General features: G+C 40.2%; 1 protein-coding gene across 2 annotated transcripts in view; it reads left to right on the plus strand.

Moving 5' to 3' along the window:
* The window catches only part of IL1RAP (interleukin 1 receptor accessory protein), a 127,128-nt gene that overhangs the window by 69,720 nt on the left and 35,682 nt on the right, over positions 1–21,726 (plus strand). For both annotated transcript variants that reach the window (XM_047876380.1, XM_047876381.1), the window contains exons 3-4: positions 15,027–15,312; positions 19,497–19,683. In XM_047876380.1, coding sequence (XP_047732336.1) covers positions 15,027–15,312; positions 19,497–19,683 — 473 coding nt within the window. The remainder of the gene's footprint in view (positions 1–15,026; positions 15,313–19,496; positions 19,684–21,726) is intronic.

Raw genomic sequence — 21,726 nt, forward strand, 5'->3', positions numbered from 1 at the left:
GTAAACCCATCATATTGTAGAGGTGGAAGGAATCAGAGCTCATCCGGTGTTACCTTCTTACATATTATACATGAGAAAGCTGGATGCAAGAAAAGGGAAGTTACTTGGGCACAGTCAGGGTTAAATTTTTTTTTTAATTTTTTTTTTCAACATTTATTTATTTTTTGGGACAGAGAGAGACAGAGCATGAACGGGGGAGGGGCAGAGAGAGAGGGAGACACAGAATCGGAAGCAGGTTCCAGGCTCTGAGCCATCAGCCCAGAGCCCGACGCGGGGCTCGAACTCACGGACCGCGAGATCGTGACCTGACTGAAGTCGGACGCTTAACCGACTGCGCCACCCAGGCGCCCCAGTCAGGGTTAAATTTTAAGGTCTGGAATGAGGCAGATCTGTGTTAGAATCCTCTGTCACAAACTTACTATTGCTAAAAGATAAACTGAGGCATATTAAAATTTTTAAGAGTTTATTTGAGCAAAAAATCGATTTGAATTAGGCAGTACCAAACTGGAAGTCATTGGGAGCACTTCAACAATGGGAAGTGGGGGCAAGACTTTTCTAGAGAAGAGGTGGAAGCAAAGAAGAGAACTGTTCATTTGACGATAGCTTAAGTAGTTGCATTACCTGATAAAGTCTAGTTGGCTGTTGTAATCAGTTGCCTTGGGTTTTGATTTTTTGACCTTGAGGCATTACAGGCTTAGGCTTTGGTTTGCTTAGGTAGGCTGCTAAGGCATTAAAACCACCTGAGTCTAATGGTCTCCTTGTTTAATTAATTAACTATGTGTAATCATGTGGATGTTCTTTAACTTACCTAAGACTCATGCTCCTCATTTATTAAGTGGGGACAATAATAAAGCTATCTGAAAGAATGGTTAGGAGAATTAAAAGAGATAGGAAAAGTAAATCACTTAATAGCTGGCATATGGGAAGCATTCACTATTAGTTGGTTGTGGTAGTTATAATAATAATGATAATGGTGGTCACACTGACAGAGTTAGGATAAGAAATCAGGTGCCCCAACCCTATGTTGTTATTCTCTATAGAGAACACTACAAAAGGTACCTCAGAAACTATAGATTTAGTGTCAAGGAAATTTAAAGATATCTGTCTGAGATTGCATTCCTGTATTCAAACAAAGGTTCAGTAGCTAGTTGGCTAGAAGACAGAAGGAAAGAGGGCACCAGGGTGGCTCAGTTGGTTAAGACTCTGACTTTGGCTCAGGTCATGATCTCCTGGTTCGTGAGTTCGAGCCCCATGTTGGGCTCTGTGCTGACAGCTCGGAGCCTGGAGCCTACTTTGGATTCTGTGTCTCCCTCTTTCTGCCCCTCCCCTGCTCACTCTCTCTCTGTCTCAAAAATGAATAAACCAAAAAAGGTTTTTTTAACACAGAAGGAAAAAACATAGTTTGAGATGTTTGTTAACATAAAGAATCTGAGTGGGAAGAATTGAGGGAAGAAATTATGTATAAAGTCTTTAAACTGGAAATCAAAGGACTGAGCATGATACAAGAGAGCTTGAGAGGGTTAATGGAGAAAGGACTGGCTCTGGGAGGGTCATTGGTTCTGGACTCAGAAAACTCTGCCCACCAGCACCATGAGTTTTCCAAGTCATCCTGAGCCTCTCTTTCCAAACCCCAAAACAGGGCGACAACGCCTCACCGTGTGATCAAAGGATATAATGTGTCTGAAACTGCCATGTAAAACATAAATTACTGTGGATTCTGTTAACAATCATGGATTTGTAATCTTGGATGAGATGTGGTAGGGGAAAGAAAACAATGATTCCTAAGTGATGAGTTTGACACATTTTCCTGCCTCTAAGAGTATTGTAACAAGATGTTGTGTTTCTAATCAACCACCTTCATAATCAGTTTCTCCATGAGGTAGAGAACTATAGCATTGGGAGACTGAAAATGCCCAGAGATGAGCATTCTGGACCGGACAGTTTTGCTTTGGGATTTATACCTGGATGAACACATACCCCCTGAGATATATATACCACGACAGCTTTACTTGTACCATGAAGCACCTAAAAGCCCTCTTGGCAATGAAAGCAGATCCTTTTCCTGATCTTGCACCAATTTATGTTATTTTTGTTTTTCTAATGTATAGTAATTATATTGCTGCTTTTCAGTGGCAGACCACTGGTGTATGTGTGTGGAGAGGGAACATGTGTGTCATGAGAAAGGGGGTTAACAATAAGGATATTATAGGAGAGATTCTACATTTTGATTTCTCTGGAGTTAAACTGCTTTTACGTCATATATGAAACGTTCCTTCTCCTGTTTTGCTCCATAAGTTTTAAGAGCTCTGGAGTTCAGAAAATTTGGTTTGTGGTTTCCGCTTTCTCTTCAGCACTATATATGTTAGAGGCAAATGTCCTCAACCTTAAGACTACAGCGAGTCAAGAGCTGAATGTAGGGTCATAGGAGTGTATGGGAGCAGGTGGTGGCTACATTTGTGGTGAGCATGGCAAAATGTATAGAGTTGTTGAATCACTATGTTGTACACCTGAAACTATTGTAACATTGTATGTCAACTAGACTTAAAAACAAACAAACAAACAAACTGAACATAAAAATTCAACCTCTGACATCCAGGGAGAAAAGACAAGCAAAGACTGATTGATTTAAGTGCAGTGTGAACTCGCTTTCGTAGTTGGTTTTATAGGCAAAAGATAACGTGATATGGGGCAAACAACTAGGACCTGGAAGGTTTCATCCTGCCTCTGTTACTAACCAGTCTTTCACTCAGGCACTCTGTCACCCCTCTGGGCTCAGAGCCTAATCTGTATAATGTGTCATCCTGGGTGATTCAGAAGGATCCCTTCCTACTCCAATGTGTAGTGGTTTTCTAAGATGCATAGTGGATTATAAGTGACTTAAATATTTAGAAAGGTGGACCATGATTGTATCTTGGATTTTATCTTCCCAGGATCTGCTCCTCCTCTTGGGAGCTGACACTGTTCTCTAGCCAAGGAGCCACTGAAAACCCAGCCACTCTGGACTCCTCCCTCATGAATCCTTCCCACCACCCCCTCATCATTCACAGCCAGACGTTTCCCCAGTCCCCACTGCTTATGCTCTCAGCTTCTGATGTTTGCTTCACCTGATTTTCTCTCAGAATCTTTTGTCTTCTGCTTGTCACGACCAGCCTTCAAGAAAAATCTACATGCTTGACACATTATTAAAATTGAATGAGACTGCACTGGCATTTCACAGGTGATGCCTCTCTTAAATGCAGTGGCAGGATTGTAGCCTGTGTCTCATCCTGGCAGGTGATGAAGATCTCAAATGCCCTTTTACTCCAGGCAATTTCCTGAGAAATTGCTGGGGAGGTTGCTGGCAAGGCTCACAAGATGTTCTTTCCTTTGGCTTTGTAGTTGTGTGTAGAATATGGCTGCAAGTCTTGAGGTGGAGGAATCAGATAGCTCCTAATTGAGAGTTCAAGGCCATTGATGTACTTTCACTGAACAAGGCTCCTTGAACCTTTGTTGGGATTTCTGATGTAGAGATGGAGGGCACGAAGACCAGTTGAGTACCTAGAGGGCCTTTAAAACAATTTTTTTTAAGGTTTATTCATCTTTGAGAGATAGAGACAGAGCACAAGCGGGGTAGGGGCAGAGAGAGGGAAACACAGAATCCGAAGCGGGCTCCAGGCTCTGAGCTGCCAGCACAGAACCCGACGTGGGGCTCTAACTCATGGACCATGAGATCATGACCTGAGCTGAAGTCTGATGCTTAACTGACTGAGCCACCCATGTGCCCCAGAGTACCTAGAGGGCCTTTAAATTTCCACCTCACTGTTGAGTGGGAAAGTGATTGCTTGAGTTATCTACACTAATTTAAGAAGTCAGTCCATGCTTAGCCTGCTTTCTACATTTTAGGATTCAAGTCTTAATTTTGTGTTTTCTTTCCCTGGCTCTGGTAAAGTGCAGTTAAAAACTCACAAGCCAATACACACAATAATTTGTTTTCCCTGCTATCTTTCTAGGTCTTAATTCCCTCATCTATGAAAATCAACATAATCGTAGCTAAAATTTCTTAGGTTCATACTGTGCACCTGAGCCTATGGTATTTTTGTGTATGACCTTTTTTACCCCTGTCAACCATTTTATGTAGTAGTCATTAGCATTGTATTTTGCTTCATGCATGATTACACATGAGGAAACAGGATCCTTCTTTCCAGGTGCCCTAAGTATGGTCCGCATTACCACCTACTTTGTTTTCAGCCTCAAAGACAAGATCCACATACCAGTGTCTTTACCTGTAGTATGAGTGGGAGGAAAAGAATAGTTGTGTGGCTTGATCACATAGAATGCACGCAAAGTTATCATCTGCAGTCCATTGTTAATGCTATTTGTTCCACTATTCTGAGGTTTGCTATTTTGCCTATTTCATCCTCTATTTGGAAGAGGAATATAATATTGTACTGCTTACGTGCCCGGTACCAACTAGGAGTGTTTCTGGAGATATGTCTTAGGAATATCTATTTTACCCGGATGATGTAAGAGAAAGGAAATGACATTTGGATCAAAAAGAAGTGATTCCGTGCTTGCCACTCGTGAGCTCAGTGCCATTTATCAAGTTAGCTCTCTGGGCTTAGTTGCCCCGTTTGTAAAATGAAAGTGTTATTCTGAATGTTTTTAAAACTGCCTTGCAGTCTAATACCCTCAAACACTTTGTTAGGGGCAAGTCCCCATAGTTTAAATGTTAACAACATTTGTTGGGCCATATTCAGTTTGAAATTGGCCATACTCAGTGTGGAATTCAGAGAAGAATGTAGTATAAATAATAGGACCAATGAACAGCTCTCTGCTAAATACTTTAAAAGTATTGTCCCATTTAATCTTCAGATTAGCCTGCTTTGGCATATAGGATATTTATTTTGCTTGTGGGTACTCACATGGCTAGGAAGTGACAGAACAAGAATTTGAACTAGGATTGTCAGACTCCAGAGACTAGGTACTGTATACGCCAGAGGGAAAGTTGTTTCGGGATATAGGAGACGTGGTTTGGTCCCTTCACACCTCTATCATCGATTGTTGGCCCATGTCTCAGACCTGTTTTTATTCTCTCTTAGCTTCATTCACTCATCTGTGGTATGGGGTATTACCAGCTATTCTACCAACACTGGAGGCTACAAGCAGACCTAAAATCCTTATGTTCTGGGATTCTATGATAGAGTGTGAAATACCTTTACTTCTAATGCTGACAACCTGTTTCTTGAATAGAAATCTGAAGGCAGAGATCATGTTTTTCCCTGCATTTTGTTTATAGCCGCTGGCACTCATAGGACCCTGAATAAATATTATGTAATAATGAAAATAAAGAGTGAAGGCTGCTTGATTATTATATGAGAATGGTAATTGGATCTTTACATCTTAATCACAGATTAGAAAAGATTTCTTGGGGATAAAAAAAAAAAAACCATAGAAACCAGATAATGACTGCTTAGAGTTTCTCCAGTGTGCTGTGCCACACTTGACATAAGCCAGTTTATGTATGGTCACAACAGCCCTGCAAAGAAAATCATTCCCTTCAGCTACATGAGGATGCTCATTACAAGATTTTTTTTTTTTAAACAAAATAATGGAACCATGGTACAGAGGCAGCACACCCAGAATCCATTCTTTAGCCTGCTAACCCCTGCTGCAACTTTGATGGGAGAAACAGAGGCTTTTGTAGGTGGCTATTAGATGATGCTATTCCGTGTTCTTCTTGATTATGCACAGCAGCAGGCAGGGGGTCTGTTGGACCCTGCTTGGACATTAACACATGATGATTAAGCATCCTTTTGTTGGAGCTCCAAAAACCGGTTGTGAACTGACTTCATGGAGACCAAGAAAGAGCCTGCAGACCTTCAGCAGCTCTTCTAGACCTAGGGACTGTAAAATTCTCTGGAGATGGAGACCCCGGCGTTTTTCCTCACATCCTCTGCCACGAGGGAAACTTTGTAGAACGTGGCACTCATGTTCAGAAAGTCAGAAAGGAACTTCCACGTGACAGAGACGGAATGAAAACCATACTGTTCAGAGAGCCTGGTGTACTGGCTCCGTGATGATAATTAGGCTCTGAAAAACCCCAACTCTCAGTCATCTTTTAGATAATGTGATTTTGTAACTTTAAGTATCAGTGACAATGGTATATGTTCTGGCTTTAAACTTCATGGCTTTGGATGTTTTCATTGGTGAGGGTTCATTTTCCTCTTTTACCTCTTCCTTTACGTTATTTTCTTTGTTTTCGCCTTTGCCTGGTAATTATTTGCTCCACATTTTGTAAAAGAACTGGCCAGACCCAGCCCTTTTAATTGATATAAAATAACAGTCTTTAGGGCAGGGTAAAGATGAAAGTCTGGTGCTACAGGAAGGAGCAGCACACAATCGGGAATAAAATTTGTCCTAGGAACAAGCTCTAATGACATCTGCAAAACTGAGGCTGTCTCATGCGGATCCCCCACCCCCTGCCCCCATCAACCAGCTTTCTGAATTTGGCATGCTTTCTTTATCTCACAAATCTTCTCATCTGCTCAGGGCTATTTCTTATTTTCTTCAAATTACTCAATCAAGAAAACTCACTTTTTTGGTGGGAGTAAGGTATGTCTAATTATCTGGTCCAGGAAAACCATCTGCCGAGTTATTAGCTCAGTGTTGTTGAACAGTACAAGCGACATGAGGATTTCTGATGGATGCTCACAGCCTCTCCGGCTCTTCCTCCCCCACCCCTCACTTCTCTCTCTTCTTTTCAAAGCTTAGTTGATAACCACAGAACTTCAGAAACATTTTCTAGACCTTTGTTTGGGTAGCTCTCCCCTGGATAAAAAAAAAATACCTCTTTTAATGATATTTTTCTACTTACATCATATTCTAGGAAATACAGTTTATAGATTTTTTTTAAACCAGTTGTTTGCTATAGAACTTTGCTAGAAGAATATCCTGCTATTTTAAGCATTTTTTTTTCCATTGAGGAACAAAAAAGAAAATATTTTTTAAACGTAACTAATCAAAGAGACATAGACTTATGGGGTGGATAAACCTCACAATTCATTCAACAATCTGCCTACTTTAATAGATGAAATAAGACATTGTTATCCTTCAGTATGATGATCAACTGTGACTAAGGACACACAAAACAATCCTGGTTTAAACTAATACTTATCCAATGTTAATGTGCTTAGGAATAATCTGAAAATCTTGTTAAACTGTAGTTTCTAATTCAGTTAGTCTGGGTGGGGCCTAAAGATCTTCAGTTCTGACAAGCTACCAAGGTGCTGATGATGCTGGTGGGTTGTGAACCACACTTTGAGTAGCAATGATATGGGAAAGTTTCTTTCTTATGTAAAATCTAGAGCTAGAATGCTGAGGGCTGGTAAGGCAGCACCTTACGTTATGCCTTTCACTTTCACATTCCACCATCTGTTAGGTGTGCCCTTCATTCTTATCTTCCATGATGTAGCGTCCCTGTTCCAAGCAGCAGGATGGAAGAAATGGGATGGGAGCCGGAGCCGAGGAACTTATCAGTATCTCTCAAGAAATGTTTTCGGGGACACCTGGGGCGCTCGGTCGGTTAGGTGTCCGACTCTTGATTTCAGCTCAGGTCATGATCTCAGGGTTGGGAGATCGAGCCGGGCATGGGGTTCAACACTGAGCATAACAGCCTGCTTAATATTCTCTCTCTCTCTCTCTCTCTCTCTCTCTCTCTCTCTCTCTCTCTTCCCTCTTCCCTTTCCCCTGCTCATGTGTGCACGTGCATGCTCTCTCAAAATATAATAATAATAATAAAAAGAAAAAAAATGTTTTTGGAATCTACCACATGAAACTTCAAATATATTCCAATGATTAGAACTTGCCACTTGAGCACATCCAAGTGAGGGGAAAGCTTGGGAAATGTAGTCTTTCTTCCGAACGGCTATGTGCCCAGATGAAAATTCCCATACTTTTGAAGAAGGGGAGTGTGGGGACAAAGTCAGTGGGACATGACTAGCAGTTTCTTCCATAGACAAGAGTGAGAAAATCGTTTTCTAAAGGTCACATAGAAAATGGCAGCACACAGATTAATTGTAACTAATATGTGCATAGAACTTTACAGTTGCTATCGTACTTTATGTCTTAGGCTCATTCAGTTTTCATAACTCCTCTGTAGTATGAGCTTCAAGTTTTGGTTTTAGGAGCTGAGGTTCGTAATGGCTGAGGGACTCACCCTGACTGCCCTCTTTAAAATTGTAAATTCCTCCTTCTTCACTCTTCCCTCTCCCTCATTCCTGATCCCTCTTACCAGGTTTTATGTTTTTCTTTGTTCCATTGACTAACCTTCCAAAATACTCTGTGCTTTTCTTATTTATTTAAAAAAATTGTTTAATGTTTATTTTTGAGAAAGAAAGAAAGAAAGAAAGAAAGAAAGAAAGAAAGAAAGAAAGAAAGAGCATGAGCAGGGGAGGACAGAGAGGGAGGGAGACACAGAATCTGAAGAAGGCTCCAGGCTCTGAGCTGTCTGCACAGAGCCCGATGCAGGGATCGAATTCATGAACCGCGAGATCATGACCTGAGCTGAAGTCGGACGCTTCACCGACTGAGCCACCCAGGCGCCCCTATACTTTTCTTATTTGATTGTCAGTCTCCCTGTGTTAGGAGGTAGGCTCCATGAGACCTTTGTTTTGTTCACCAGTGCATCCTGAGCTTGACCCATGGCAGGATGCTCACTGTGTAATTTTTTAATGAATTAATAAATGCAGGTGCCAAAGCCTGTCTTTAAATAATATCTGTTGTCCCCAACTGTGGTGCTCTGTGCTTTGTGCCATATGCCTCCTCTATTAGGGCTCCTGCTAATGTTCCGGCGTCTGGCACTCCTCTATCTTGCCTCAGAAACTTGCCCACACTCAACTTGTTGACTTACTCTTTGTCATCGTGCAGGTCATTCAACATTACTCACACCTTGGATTCTCCCTAGACCACAGTCCCCGGCTAATATTTCCTGAGAAGCACGTATACCACTAGAAAAACAAAATTAAGCAAAGCTATAAGAATGGGTTATAAAACCAGCCTTTTCATTATACTTAGTCTCTGCCCTCAGGCTTAGATAAGACTACTGAAATTTACTGGTGGGATGGTTTTTAAAGCATATTGAGTTCCAGCTGAGGATATGAAAAAGGATTGTTTCTGATCACAATCCAATCTCAAGATTACCATTTGCTTCCCCTACCTAATATAATGTAATACAATCATATGATAGCCTATTAGAATAGTTGGTTCATTCCACCAGGTATTTTCACTTAATCTTTCTTTTTCCAAGATTGTCAACTTCTTGACAGGCAAGGTCCTATTCAGATTTATGATGCAAGTTCAGCCCAATATGTCCTGAGCTCCTTGTATTTTACCAAGCCCCTTAATCCTTACTCAACACTATAAGGTAGGCATGTTACACATGCAAAAACTGAGTCTGAGAGGGGAAGAATTTGCCCAAGGTTATATGTCAATTAAGTGGCATATGGCGATTAATCACATATGGAAAGTAATTCTACCTGAAGTCGTCCAACATTTAAATCTTTCCCTTTTTCTTTTTTATACCTGAGCTTCCTAAGTTTTTATATCTACATATCTTTCTACCCAGCACCCAGCCCAGTGCCTTGCTCCCAGCAGATTCTGAATGAATATTTAATAAATACAAATATATGAATAGCTTTTCCTGTGGGAAATATCTTGCTTTGAATGTGTGAGCACAGATTAGGGACAAGCATCCTAGATCTATGTTCAGGAAGCCTTTATTTGTGCTACCAGTCAGGCAAAAGTAAGTCAATTAATCTCTCTGTCTCCGTTTCCTGGCATGTAATGTGGGAATGGGCATGAAAGCCCAAGAGGGTGTTGTGAGATTAATTAGTTAAAATGTATACCCTGCTATATAAATGCTAATTGCTGTCAGGAGCGTGGGTTGGGTTTTCCAGTGACTTGGCTTTGGGAAGCTTTGCACATTCCATTAGTCCTCTGTGCCACCCAGCCTCAGCCTTAAGAAATCCTTTGGCTGAGGGAAATGATGACTTTGTGGCTCCCCATGTCGAGGGGCCAGTTGAGAGGGGACTTCCACTGTGGAGCACACCGGGTAAGAAGGGACATTTTAAACAAAAAAGTAATTCGCTCTGCCAATAATTTGCTAAATTCCCTTTGCTGTTATTAGAGACAAATATATTTGCATAGCAGCCTTTTCCCCAGTCTTTTCTTCAGCTGGTGCCTGCAGTGAGTCATATAATTAATTTGGTATTACATGACACTCCAGCCTGTTGCCATAGATTTTATTTTTATTTGTTCATTGAATAATTTAAAAAGCTACAACAAAATACCCTCGGGTGGCTGGCAAGGGAAACTTAAAAACTCAGAGAACAAATTTCAAATGGACAAACACCCCAAAGAAAAATCTCAATAATACCTTTTTTTTTTTTTTTGGCTAATGTTTAGGAATGCCGATATGTGTATTCTTCAGTCCCTGTTGTAAAGGAGGCTGATTCACTTTATAGATATGTTTACTTGGCCCATGGGACAATCTGTAAGGGAGAAACCTAGTAGGTATAGTGATTTATTTGCCACTTTAAGATGAATTGCATTTAAATTGATTGAAAAGATTTTAAGTCTATGGAATCGGCCAAAAATCTAAGTGATTGATCTGCATTTAAATTTTAGTATGTGAGGGACTTTAACAAAAGCTGTTTTAAAATGTATCTGCTCTTGATGTATTAAGTTATGCAATAAAAGGAGAATCCTGCCTTTTGTTAGTTAAGGTAGAAATACTAGTTAGTGTAAGAAAGATGGAAATACTAGTTACTGTAACAATATGCCCCTCACATCTCAGTGGCTGAACGCAGTAGAAGTTGATTTCTTCACTCAATCACAGCCCCCTGAAAGTGAGATGGCATTTCCAAGGAGCTCTGCTCCAAACAGTGGCAGGGATCCAGGCTCCTTCCATCTTGTGATACTATGTTATTCAAAATTTTCTGGCCCTCAGGGACTCCATGTGAGGGAAGGAGAAAGCTTCGTAGGTTAAGCTGGGAGTTTCAGGTTAAAACATTTCCAGCTGCATCCATTGGCCAGAACCAAACCAAATGGCCCCAATTCAGTTGCCAAGGATATGTAGTTTCCATATGGGCCAAGGGAAACCAGGGTTCAGGAACATTAAGCCGGTCTCTGCCACATCTGCCCCAGTGGTCACCGGAGTTCCATGTCCTACTTCCTCCTCGGTTGGTTTGAGTACATGCTTGCGGTTGAGATGTCACACTCGCGGTCTGCTCATCCCCCTTTTCACAGTCTGCATTCTCCTACTTTTACAAAAGAAAAATGGACCTGTCACTTATCATCCATCTTACTATTCATCATTCCCAGGACTGTAAAGACCTCCAGTCACCAAACAAAGTGACAATTTGTAATACTGGTGTCAGGAAGTCTCCTTTAATCAACGTGCCATTAACCCTCAGAAGGGTCTCCTCTTTCTGTCTGGTTTACCAGGGTTCCTGTTATGACAGTCATGGCGTGAGAACTGCTGTCTACTGGCCCAAGTTGGGGTGATCTGAATTGAGACGTATTAGAGAGCAGAGTTGCAAGAAGGATGTTAACTTTCATTTGATAGCCTTGCCTCTACCATCATCCACATGTGGACACATAGAAAGACCTCTTGAGGGAGGTGCCTGTAGGAACAGCCTAAAGCATATTTTTATGAAATACAGAAGGCAGGAGCATCTTTTCCCTTCAGGTGACAAACAGTATGGTGACGTTCCAGATACCATCAGCAGCCCAGCTGCCTGTCACTCTTTTTCTTTTAAACTATACCTTATAATTCAAAAGTGAACGACTGCCGTGCCAAAGCACACTGATACAAATTTTGGAATTAAAAAGTGAAATCAAGACTTTTTTTTTTGTCCTAATGGAAAGTTAATATGATTAGGGTGGTGAAACACGGAGATTGGCTTTGCCAATTGTATTGCATGATAGATATGCGCTCCCTTCCTTCCTACCATCTTTCCTTCCCTTTTTTCTTCTAATTATTAGGTTAATTATGCTCAAAGAAATCACGCACAGAGATTTTTTTAAGGCCAATATATTAAAAGGTTTACACCAAAATAATTGTACTCTTTCTGCCTAAAGTTGCCTCACATCTGCTAGCTCTTTTCTTCAGAAGCCACCACTTTTAGGTATTTTATTGATTTCTTCTGGCATTTCCTATCTATATTTTGCTAATCAATTTGTGCCTATTGTTATTTTTCATGTAGCCAACTCTGGGCATTATTATTATTTTTTTTAACGCTTACTTATTTTTGAGACACAGAGAGAAACAGAGACAGGGGAAGGGCAGAGAGAGAGGGAGACACAGAATCCGAAACAGGCTCCAGGATCTGAGAGTCAGCACAGAGCCTGACACAGGACTCAAACCCACAAACTGCGAGATCATGACCTTAGCCGAAGTCGGACGCTTAACCGACTGAGCCACCCAGGCGCCCCTCACTTTTTACTTATAGTAAATGAGATTTCTCTCTTAAATGGCCGTACCCTCTCCTTTATTTACCCATTCTTCTCTACGTATGTGCTACAATATTTGAATCAATAATCATTTAATTAATATGCCTTCACATATTAATGAACTATGATTATGTTTACTTTCTTACTTTTGGAAGTTATTAATTGCCTTGCCTTCATAGGCTCACTTTAATTTGGATCTTCTGGATAACTGTTTCATACTTTACAGTTGCCTTTCAGCATAATTTTCCATAGCGCTAATTTCAGCAGGTAATTTATTAGTTACAATTATTATTATTTTTTTAATTGGAGATTTCCATCCCCTTCTACTTATCCTGGCTCATCACCAAGCCCTGCTGCATAGCTGTGTGCCTAGAATCTCCTTCATTGTTATTCTGGAGATTTCTTTCCCCTCTGTCTTGAACTGGATCCCTTCTTCCTCTATCCCATAATTTGCTTTTTTTCCCTCTCATTTTACTAACACAAATCCCTCAGAAGCCTCATGATAAAGAGCATATGGGAAGTAAAATTACTGAGTCTTGATGTGCCTGAAAATGCCACCTTCACACTTGATTGTTTCCTTGGGTTTAGTTTCAAAATTGAAAATAATTCCCCTTCACATACATTGCTTCATTATCTTCCAGTTTCCAATCTTGTTTTTGAAAGTTCCAAAGCCATTCTGATCCCTGGTCTGTTGTAAGTGACCATTTTTTTTTTTTTTTTTTTTGGTCTCCTTTCTTACTCTCTGGTTCTTTATAGCATCTTCTCTTTTTCCAGTTTAAAAAAAAAATAGTTTTGTGGTGTAAGTCTGTTTTCATTGACTTATTTAATTGATGGTTCTCTGCTTTCTGGTTTTTTTTTTTTCCTTTGTTTTATGTCATCTACATCAAGGGGCCCAAGTTAAAGGAGGCTCAATCCCTGTGCTTTTATATTTGCCAAGGCAGACAAAAAGGGAACATGATAAAATACGCTCTAGCCCTTAAAATAATCAACACAAGTGACACTCACTACATCATATTGGCCAAATTTAGTCACATGGCCTCTCCTTCAGAGGGGTGGAAAAGTGGAGTCTTCAGCCTAGAAGAGAACCCGGAAATATTGGGTGAATGGCACTGGTGATTCCTTATCTCAGGGCTGACAGTTCCTTCTGGGTCTTTTCTGCATTTGGAATTGTACATTGGTATGCTCTCCAGGCTTCTGTGCCGGTTTAGGATTTGTCTGTTTAAATGTGCTGAACTGATTACAGCTTGTCAATTTTGATGTTGTTCCTGTCTTTTTTCCTATTCTTGCTATTACTTGGGGTTATGTCTTGAAACATTATTTTAGTTTCAGTGAAGTTTCAGAAAGGAGTGAAATTGGTTGCATGTATTCAATCTGACATATGTATCTGAAAAACTACAGTTGTAATTTCCTATAAACTGAATGAGCTGATTCTGCAACTTTTTAACTTTAATGAAAATGTATTTCAAGAATCTGGTAAGATAGATGTTTTATTTTAAAAAATTACTGTCATATTTGGATTGGTGTGGACAACATTTTGATCTTTCCCATTCTTTCTTTGTATATTGGATTTTAAGAGGTATTTCTAAATAAAAGCATAGTGATTATAAATAATAGTAATTTGTTGAATCTTGGAAAAGCCAGTTTGTTAAATTTCTCAGAGATCTATTACTTAAGGATTTACTGCTTACAAATTCTTCTGCATGTCACATGGCTTCCAATTCTTTGCTTTTATCAAAATTAAAGTAGCCACAAATTTAGTTGTTCTCTTGGTTATCTGCTGCCACAAAAATGTTGCCTTGACAAACAACCACAAACTTTAGTGGTGAACTTCATTTTATTTATTACACATGTGGTTTGCTTGTCTGTTACGTAGATACCTTTTCCTGAGCAGATCTAAGCACTAAATCAGGAGACCTGGGAAGAACCAAGAGTCTTGAGGGTTGTCTTTTCAGTTACAATTTTCCTCGTAGAACCTCCTCTGTTCCCACAGGGGTGAAAGAGCACATGATTTCTTTTTCAGGTGAGATTCTCCATCATACCTTATAGGGTACAATAGGATCAAGTTATAAGATCAAATCATTATCCAAGAGGTAATCAAAAGATGATAAAGGAAGGTAGAGAAATAATTTCTTCATACCACAGGTTTCTATTACATGCAATTATTATTATTATTATTATTAAAGTTTGCTTATTTATTTTGAGAGAGAGAGAGTGAGAGAGAATGCAAGTGGGGGAGGGGCAGAGAGGGGGAGAGAGAGAGAATCCCAAATAGGTTGTGCACTGTCAGTGCATAGTCCTACGTGGGGCTCAAACTCACCAATTGGGAGATCATGACCAGAACTGAAGTTAGATGCTTAACTGACTGAGCCACCCAGGCTCGCCATAGGACATGCAATTATTACGGAAGGGTTACTAAACCTGACCAGAGAAGGGGGTTCCTGGAATTGACTGGGTGTCCTAAGGGGAAGGTATGTTCTCTGCAGCCCTTTAAGATGAGATGACTCACCAGCCTTTCCTTTCTTTTCTGATCATTCCAGAGCGCTGTGATGACTGGGGACTAGACACCATGAGGCAGATCCAAGTGTTTGAAGATGAGCCAGCTCGCATCAAATGCCCGCTCTTTGAACATTTCTTGAAATACAACTACAGCACAGCCCATTCAGCTGGCCTTACTCTGATCTGGTATTGGACTAGGCAGGACCGGGACCTGGAGGAGCCAATTAACTTCCGCCTCCCTGACAACCGCATTAGTAAAGAGAAAGATGTGCTCTGGTTCCGACCCACCCTCCTCAATGACACGGGCAACTATACCTGCATGTTAAGGTAGCCTGATTCTTGGTGGTGACTTTCTCTTTTCCCTTTAGTTCCTGGGCTTTTTTCCAGATGATGCATCTGCTATGAAGCTGGGGAGGGGAAGGAAGCATCTAGAAAGAGTTAGTTACACCTCACCTCAGTGGCTTAGCAGAGGTTGTCTGAAAGAGGTGCGCAGAGAAAATGGCTGTACTCCTGAGAATTTTCTTTGTAACTGGTTCCTTTTCAAACCCTGGCATATATCAGGATTATCTAATGCTGGAATCTTGTTTATTTGTTCCTTTTCCCTGATATTAGAGCCTGCCTTCATTTCTGCCCTACCTGGAGGCATTCATTTCCCTAGACAATGAGGAGGGCGGGGACTAGAACCCATATATATCTGTTATTCTTGGCATCTTTCAAAATTCCAGGCACAGAATAAAGCCTTTGGATGCCTTATGGAAGAAAGAGTATTTGGGAACCATCAAATATATTTAGAGCAATGCCTTTCAAATTTTTTCACCAAAATCCCCTAGGAAACAAATAAACACCATATCATTGGGAATCGAAGAATGTAACCCAAAGCACTCTACCAACACTGCAAAATTTCTTTCAAATCAATTTTTTTAATCTTGAAAGTTCATGTAGGTTTTGCATTTTACTACATAATATGCCCATTCTATTATTATTTTAATTAATATTAATTAATAGTTTTTTGCTCTGAAAAAAAATCTTTAAAAAACTGAGCTCCCTCTGAAGAATAATAATTTATTTATTTATTTATTTGTTTATTTATTTATTTATTTATTTTTAAGTTTTTTAATGTTTATTTATTTTTGAGAGAGAGAGACAGACAGAGAGTAAGTGCGGGAGGGGAAGAGAGAGGGAGACACAGAATCCAAAGAAGGCTCCAGGCTCCCAGCTGTCAGCACAGAGCCCAATGCGGGGCTTGAACTCACGAACCTCGAGACCATAACCTGAGCCGAAGTCACACAAGACACTTAACTGCCTGAACCACCCAGGCGCCCCGAGAATGATCATTTTTTAAATGTTTATTTATTTATTTTGGGGGAGAGAGAGAGTGTGTGCAAGCATGGTAGGAGCAGGGAGAGGGAGGGAGGCAGAGTGAGAACCCCAAGCAGGCTCCATGCTCAGTGCATAGGTGGATTCAGGGCTCCATCCCATGACCCTGAGATCATGACCTGAGCCAAAGTCAAGAGTCATACATTTAACCAAATGAGCCACCCAGGCAACCCTAGAGAATAATCATTTTAAGGCTTAGTTCTCTGGCTACTTTTTTCCCAACATCCCCTTTTAGCATCCAGGCTTTACTTTGTTGTTTAAATTTCCATCTGGCTTATGGCTTATAACTATTTTGTTTTTTTGGTTTGTGTGTGTGTGTGTGTGTGTGTGTGTGTGTGTGTGTGTGTGTGTGTGTTGTTTTTACATAGTTTCCTGCTGTTTAATAGGTGCATTGGTTTGCTATGGCTACCAAAACAAAATACCGCAGACTGGTAACTAAATACTAGAAATGTGTGTTCTCACTGTTTGGGAGGCTAGAATTCCAAGATCAATGTGTCATCAAGGTTGATTACATTTATCTCTTCTTGGTTCATACACGTCCATCTTCTTCCCATGTCTTCATAAGGTCTTCCCTATGTGTCATCTCTGTCCTATTCTCTTCTTCTAAGCACATCAGTCATATTGGATTAGGGCCCACCATACTCATTTTACCTTATTTACCTCTTTCACGGCTTGTCTCCAAATATGGTCACATTCTGAGGTATTGGAGGTTAGGAATTCAACATAGGGATTTGGGGGACACAGTTCAGCCCATAACAATAGGGCTGAATGACATACCAGTATAACAGAGAATAACATAATGATAGATAATTCCACATCTTCTTCTGAGTGCCCCTTGTCTCTCATGGATATTAACTATTCTCTAATGGAGAAATATGACTATGTTTTCATATATTTAAGCTGTGTCGTGATGAAGTGAAAAAGGACCTTTTCTCTGTCACAGAGCATTTTCATCACTGTGGCCTTGGGAGTCCCTTGTAACTTCTGAAGGCCTATTTGAGATTTTCACCTGACTCTTTAGTTTTATTGGAGTGGACTCTAGACTAGCATGTGGGCTTCCAAGGAGCCTGTGTCCACTGTTCATGTCCCAAGACAGCATTGTAGGAGAGTTTAAGACAGATTATAGTGGAAGGAGCACTGGATGAAAAGACACAGAAACTAGGCCATCTGCCCAGCCCTGACCCTACTTAGCTGGTGACCTCATGCAAGTCAGTATCTGATAACTTTGGTATCTGTATCCACCCAATGAGAAAATTAGCCTAAAGTCCTTGACCTCCTTTTCATCTTTGACGGTTGTTAATCCATTAACATTCCACATGTAGTGGATATCAGGAAACACTTGGGAAGGGGTCGTCAGTAGGTTTCTGGATGACCTTGTTGTCTACTCTGCATTTTAGTGTTTCATTATCTCTATTTCTGTTTCCTAATTGTCTAGAGCCCTTCCTCAAACTTTTCTAATCTTCTTTTACATTACAGGAGCAGTATGGCTGTTTAGGCCTGAGTATTCCTTAAATGTTACTTAGCAGTTTCCATACTTATCAGATGGCCATATATTAAGTTTATCTGTCTGCCAATATTCTGTGTCCCCATAGAAAATCTAGAAGTGAACCTGTCTGGTGGGGACACCAGAAGCTTCCCACTGTCCTGAGGTGATTCCTAAATGAAGAATGACCTTAAACTGAACCATGTAAAATCAAAGGCCTGATGTATTTAAGGCCATAAATTAAGATTCATCCTCTAAGACTGAACCAACTGTATTCTTGCTTCAATGTCCCTCTTAAGATAACATCCATATTTTACTTTTGGAGCTGGAAAAGTGAGTCCCACCACTGTTCATCATTTTTTTTTAAATCAGAGAATCTATCTTACAAAGCTGAAAATTACCCTCTGTATAATTTCCAACTGTAGAATATTTCTTCCAGGGGTTGCCTGGGTGGCTCAGTCGGTTAAGTGTCCAACTCTGGGTTTTGGCTGAGGTTGTGATCTCATGGTTCTTTGAGTTCAAGCCTTGCATCAGGCTCTGCACTGTCAGTGCTTTGGGATTATCTCTCTCTCTCTCTCTCCCCCACTCCACTGCTCGTACTCTCTCTCTCTCTTTCTCAAAGTAAATAAACTAACAAAAAAAAGAATATTTCTTTCACATGGTAGACTTTTGCTTTTTGTAGGTAGAAATCAAAGCTGCCACTCTCTCTTCTCACCTTATTACCGTTGTCATAAGTCATCTTTAAACACCCCTCTTCTCATCTTGGAAAGGGGGGAATTGCATCTCCCTATTTCATTGTATTTAGTCTCAATTAATCAGTTAATGAATATCTAATATGTGTTTGTCACCTTACACAGAAATCACAAAACAAGGGTGAACAGTGAATGACCCATTTACCCATCACCCTAAGATCAGTTACTTTCATTATCTGTATTCCCTTTATTGTTTTCCCATATGTAGATGCATGTATTACATTCATTCCATTTGTTTAAGAAACATTTATTCAGGGACGCCTGGGTGGCTCAGTTGGTTAAGCGTCCCACTTCGGGTCAGGTCATGATCTCTCAGTTCATGAGTTTGAGCCCTGCGTCAGGCTCAGAGGCTGGAGCCTACTTCAGATTCTGTGTCTCCTTCTCTCTCTCTGCCCCTCCCCTGCTCATGCTCTGTCTCTCTCTGTCTCTTAAAAATAAATAAATATTAAAAATAATATATTTATTCAGTGCCTTCTGAAAGTTTAGACACTGTATTACATGCAAGGAACAAAAGAAAATACACATGGTCATGCCCTTGTTTGAACTATGATAAATTCATTCAAGGGAATGTCTAAGGTGCGGGGTGATGGGAGGAGAAGAGCCCTGTCCAGGCAGATGAAATGACGTGTGCAGACATTCAAACACAAGTGCAATTCCCCAGTCACCCTAAAAGGTAAATATTTCAGTATATCAATAGTAGTTAATGGTGTCTGTTTTTATTTTGTGATGTCAAATTGGTACAGGAAATACCTCCATAATACATTTAATTCTTACATGAACTTACGGATAAATGAAATCTCCATATGTAGCATTATTTCCTTTAGCTCATTTCAATGGGATTGCTGCGTTAAATCAAATGAAAATGAGATTGCCCATTTACTGTGTATTTCTCTTTTCAGGAACACCACGTATTGCAGCAAAGTTGCATTTCCTCTTGAAGTGGTTCAGAAAGATAGCTGCTTCAATTCCTCCATGAAACTCCCAGTGCATAGACTATATATAGAATATGGTGTTCAGAAGATCACTTGTCCAAATGTAGATGGATTTTTTCCTTCCAGTGTCAAACCAACCATCACTTGGTATATGGTAAGCAAGCTCAAGAGCATTTTGCCCTCTCTAAAATGCCAATAACTGTTGAGTTAATGTAGAGAATGCCATTTTGCCCATCAGATTTCTTATTCTTCCTTAATAGCTTTATACAAATCTTTTATCACTTCCTCAGTTTGTGCCATTTTAAAGAAAGTGGTAGAGAATGCTTTGTCTCCATTCACCATCTCCCAAATTATATTCAGTGGATAACTAGAATTACTATATTTCTATTAATTTCGTATGAAATACCATTGGAGAAATGCCACACGCTTCTGCTGGCTGCTGAGTGAGGCCAGCAGCTGCCCGTTCTTCTTGTGTATTTCAACACCTTGATTAATCAACACTGTATTTTATTATTACTTGTGTGTGTGTTTATGTTTGCCCTCATTTGTGGACACAATCCTTCTGTGGTCTTTTGCACATCTAAGAGACTTGGAAATTGTTTAATCAAAAATGAAAGTGTTGGAGGTGGCCCCTGGGGTAGTGGCATTGTTGTTTAATGTCTTCAAATATCCACAGAAGCCAAAGCTAAACCCTCCTGGACCACATTTACATATGTTTGTAAAACATGCATCTACTTATGGGAAAACCACACACAGAATCAGTGTCTAGGGAAGAGGGCAGATGGAAGTAATGTGGTACCTGGCAGACTTGACAATAGGGAACCCCCCAAAAGCCAGTGGTACTCACTGGAAAGTAAGGTGGGCCAATTTGAGAACAGCAGCTGAAATTAGGAAGAGTTATGCTCTCAAATAGAAGGTGAATCCAAGAGGCCCATAGTAAGAAGTTCTGAAGGGATTGAAATAGTCCAAGTGCCTTGTAACTCTGAATAAAATGCCACCTCCACTGAGGACAAACTGCTGGGAGTGTGATCAAAAGTAAACAGGATCTTGGGACACCTGGGTGGCTCAGTCAGTTAAGCGTCTGACTCTTGATTTCAGCTCAGGTCATGATCTCATGGTTCATGAGATCGAGCCGCACATGGGGCTCTGCACTGACAGCTTGGGATTCTGTCTCTCCATTTCTCTCTGCCCCTCTCACACGTGCATGAGCTCTCAATAAATAAATAAATAAATAAATAAATAAATAGATAAATAATAAACTTGAAAACAAATAAACAGGATCAGGACAATACAGAGGAAGAAAAGAGAAGGACCAGCTAAAAATGGAAGAGCAGAAGAGGCTCAGGAAATCTCAAGATCCTAGTTTGTAAGAGAGATCTCTGTGAAGTTAGAAAATCTGCCAACCTAAAAGCTCAGGGAAAACAAAACAAAACAAACAAACAAAAAAAAAACAAAACAAAAAAACCCCTAACTTTACATAAAAATAAACAACAAAAAAAACAAGGGAAAAATCCCATTCAAAGTTATAAGAAAAAGGAGAATAAGAAGCAGAATAACATTCTATCAAAGAAGAAAATGCATGCCAGAAGGACATAATATGACTTACTGTTTCAAAAATGAGCCACAAGACATTAAGAAATGATATAAGATGAGAAAGAATAACATAGATAAATAAGAATTAGAAAAGTCCAGAAGTTATATAATTCAGTAAAAATTTAGAAAGAAGAAAATAAGTCATTTCATAAATGAAGCCTGAAACTAAGAGGAACATAATTGTAAATGAATGTGATAGATAATGCCTTAGGGGCGCCTGGGTGGCGCAGTCGGTTAGGCGTCCGACTTCAGCCAGGTCACGATCTCGCGGTCCGGGAGTTCGAGCCCCGCGTCAGGCTCTGGGCTGATGGCTCAGAGCCTGGAGCCTGTTTCCAATTCTGTGTCTCCCTCTCTCTCTGCCCCTCCCCCGTTCATGCTCTGTCTCTCTCTGTCCCAAAAATAAATAAACGTTGATAATGCCTTAATATGTACAGAAAGTAGAGTGGAGAAAATAACTTTAAATGGAAAATAAATGGTGAATAAAAATAAGGAAGCTACAATGGATATGCCAGTAACACATAAAGTAGACTTTGTCGGAGATAAAGAGGACTTTTCAAAATAATAAAAGGGTCAGTTCATCAGGAAGCCATAAAAATAGTACGTG

The sequence above is a fragment of the Prionailurus viverrinus genome, chromosome C2 (assembly GCF_022837055.1).
Source record: "Prionailurus viverrinus isolate Anna chromosome C2, UM_Priviv_1.0, whole genome shotgun sequence".
NCBI classification, from domain to species: domain Eukaryota; kingdom Metazoa; phylum Chordata; class Mammalia; order Carnivora; family Felidae; genus Prionailurus; species Prionailurus viverrinus.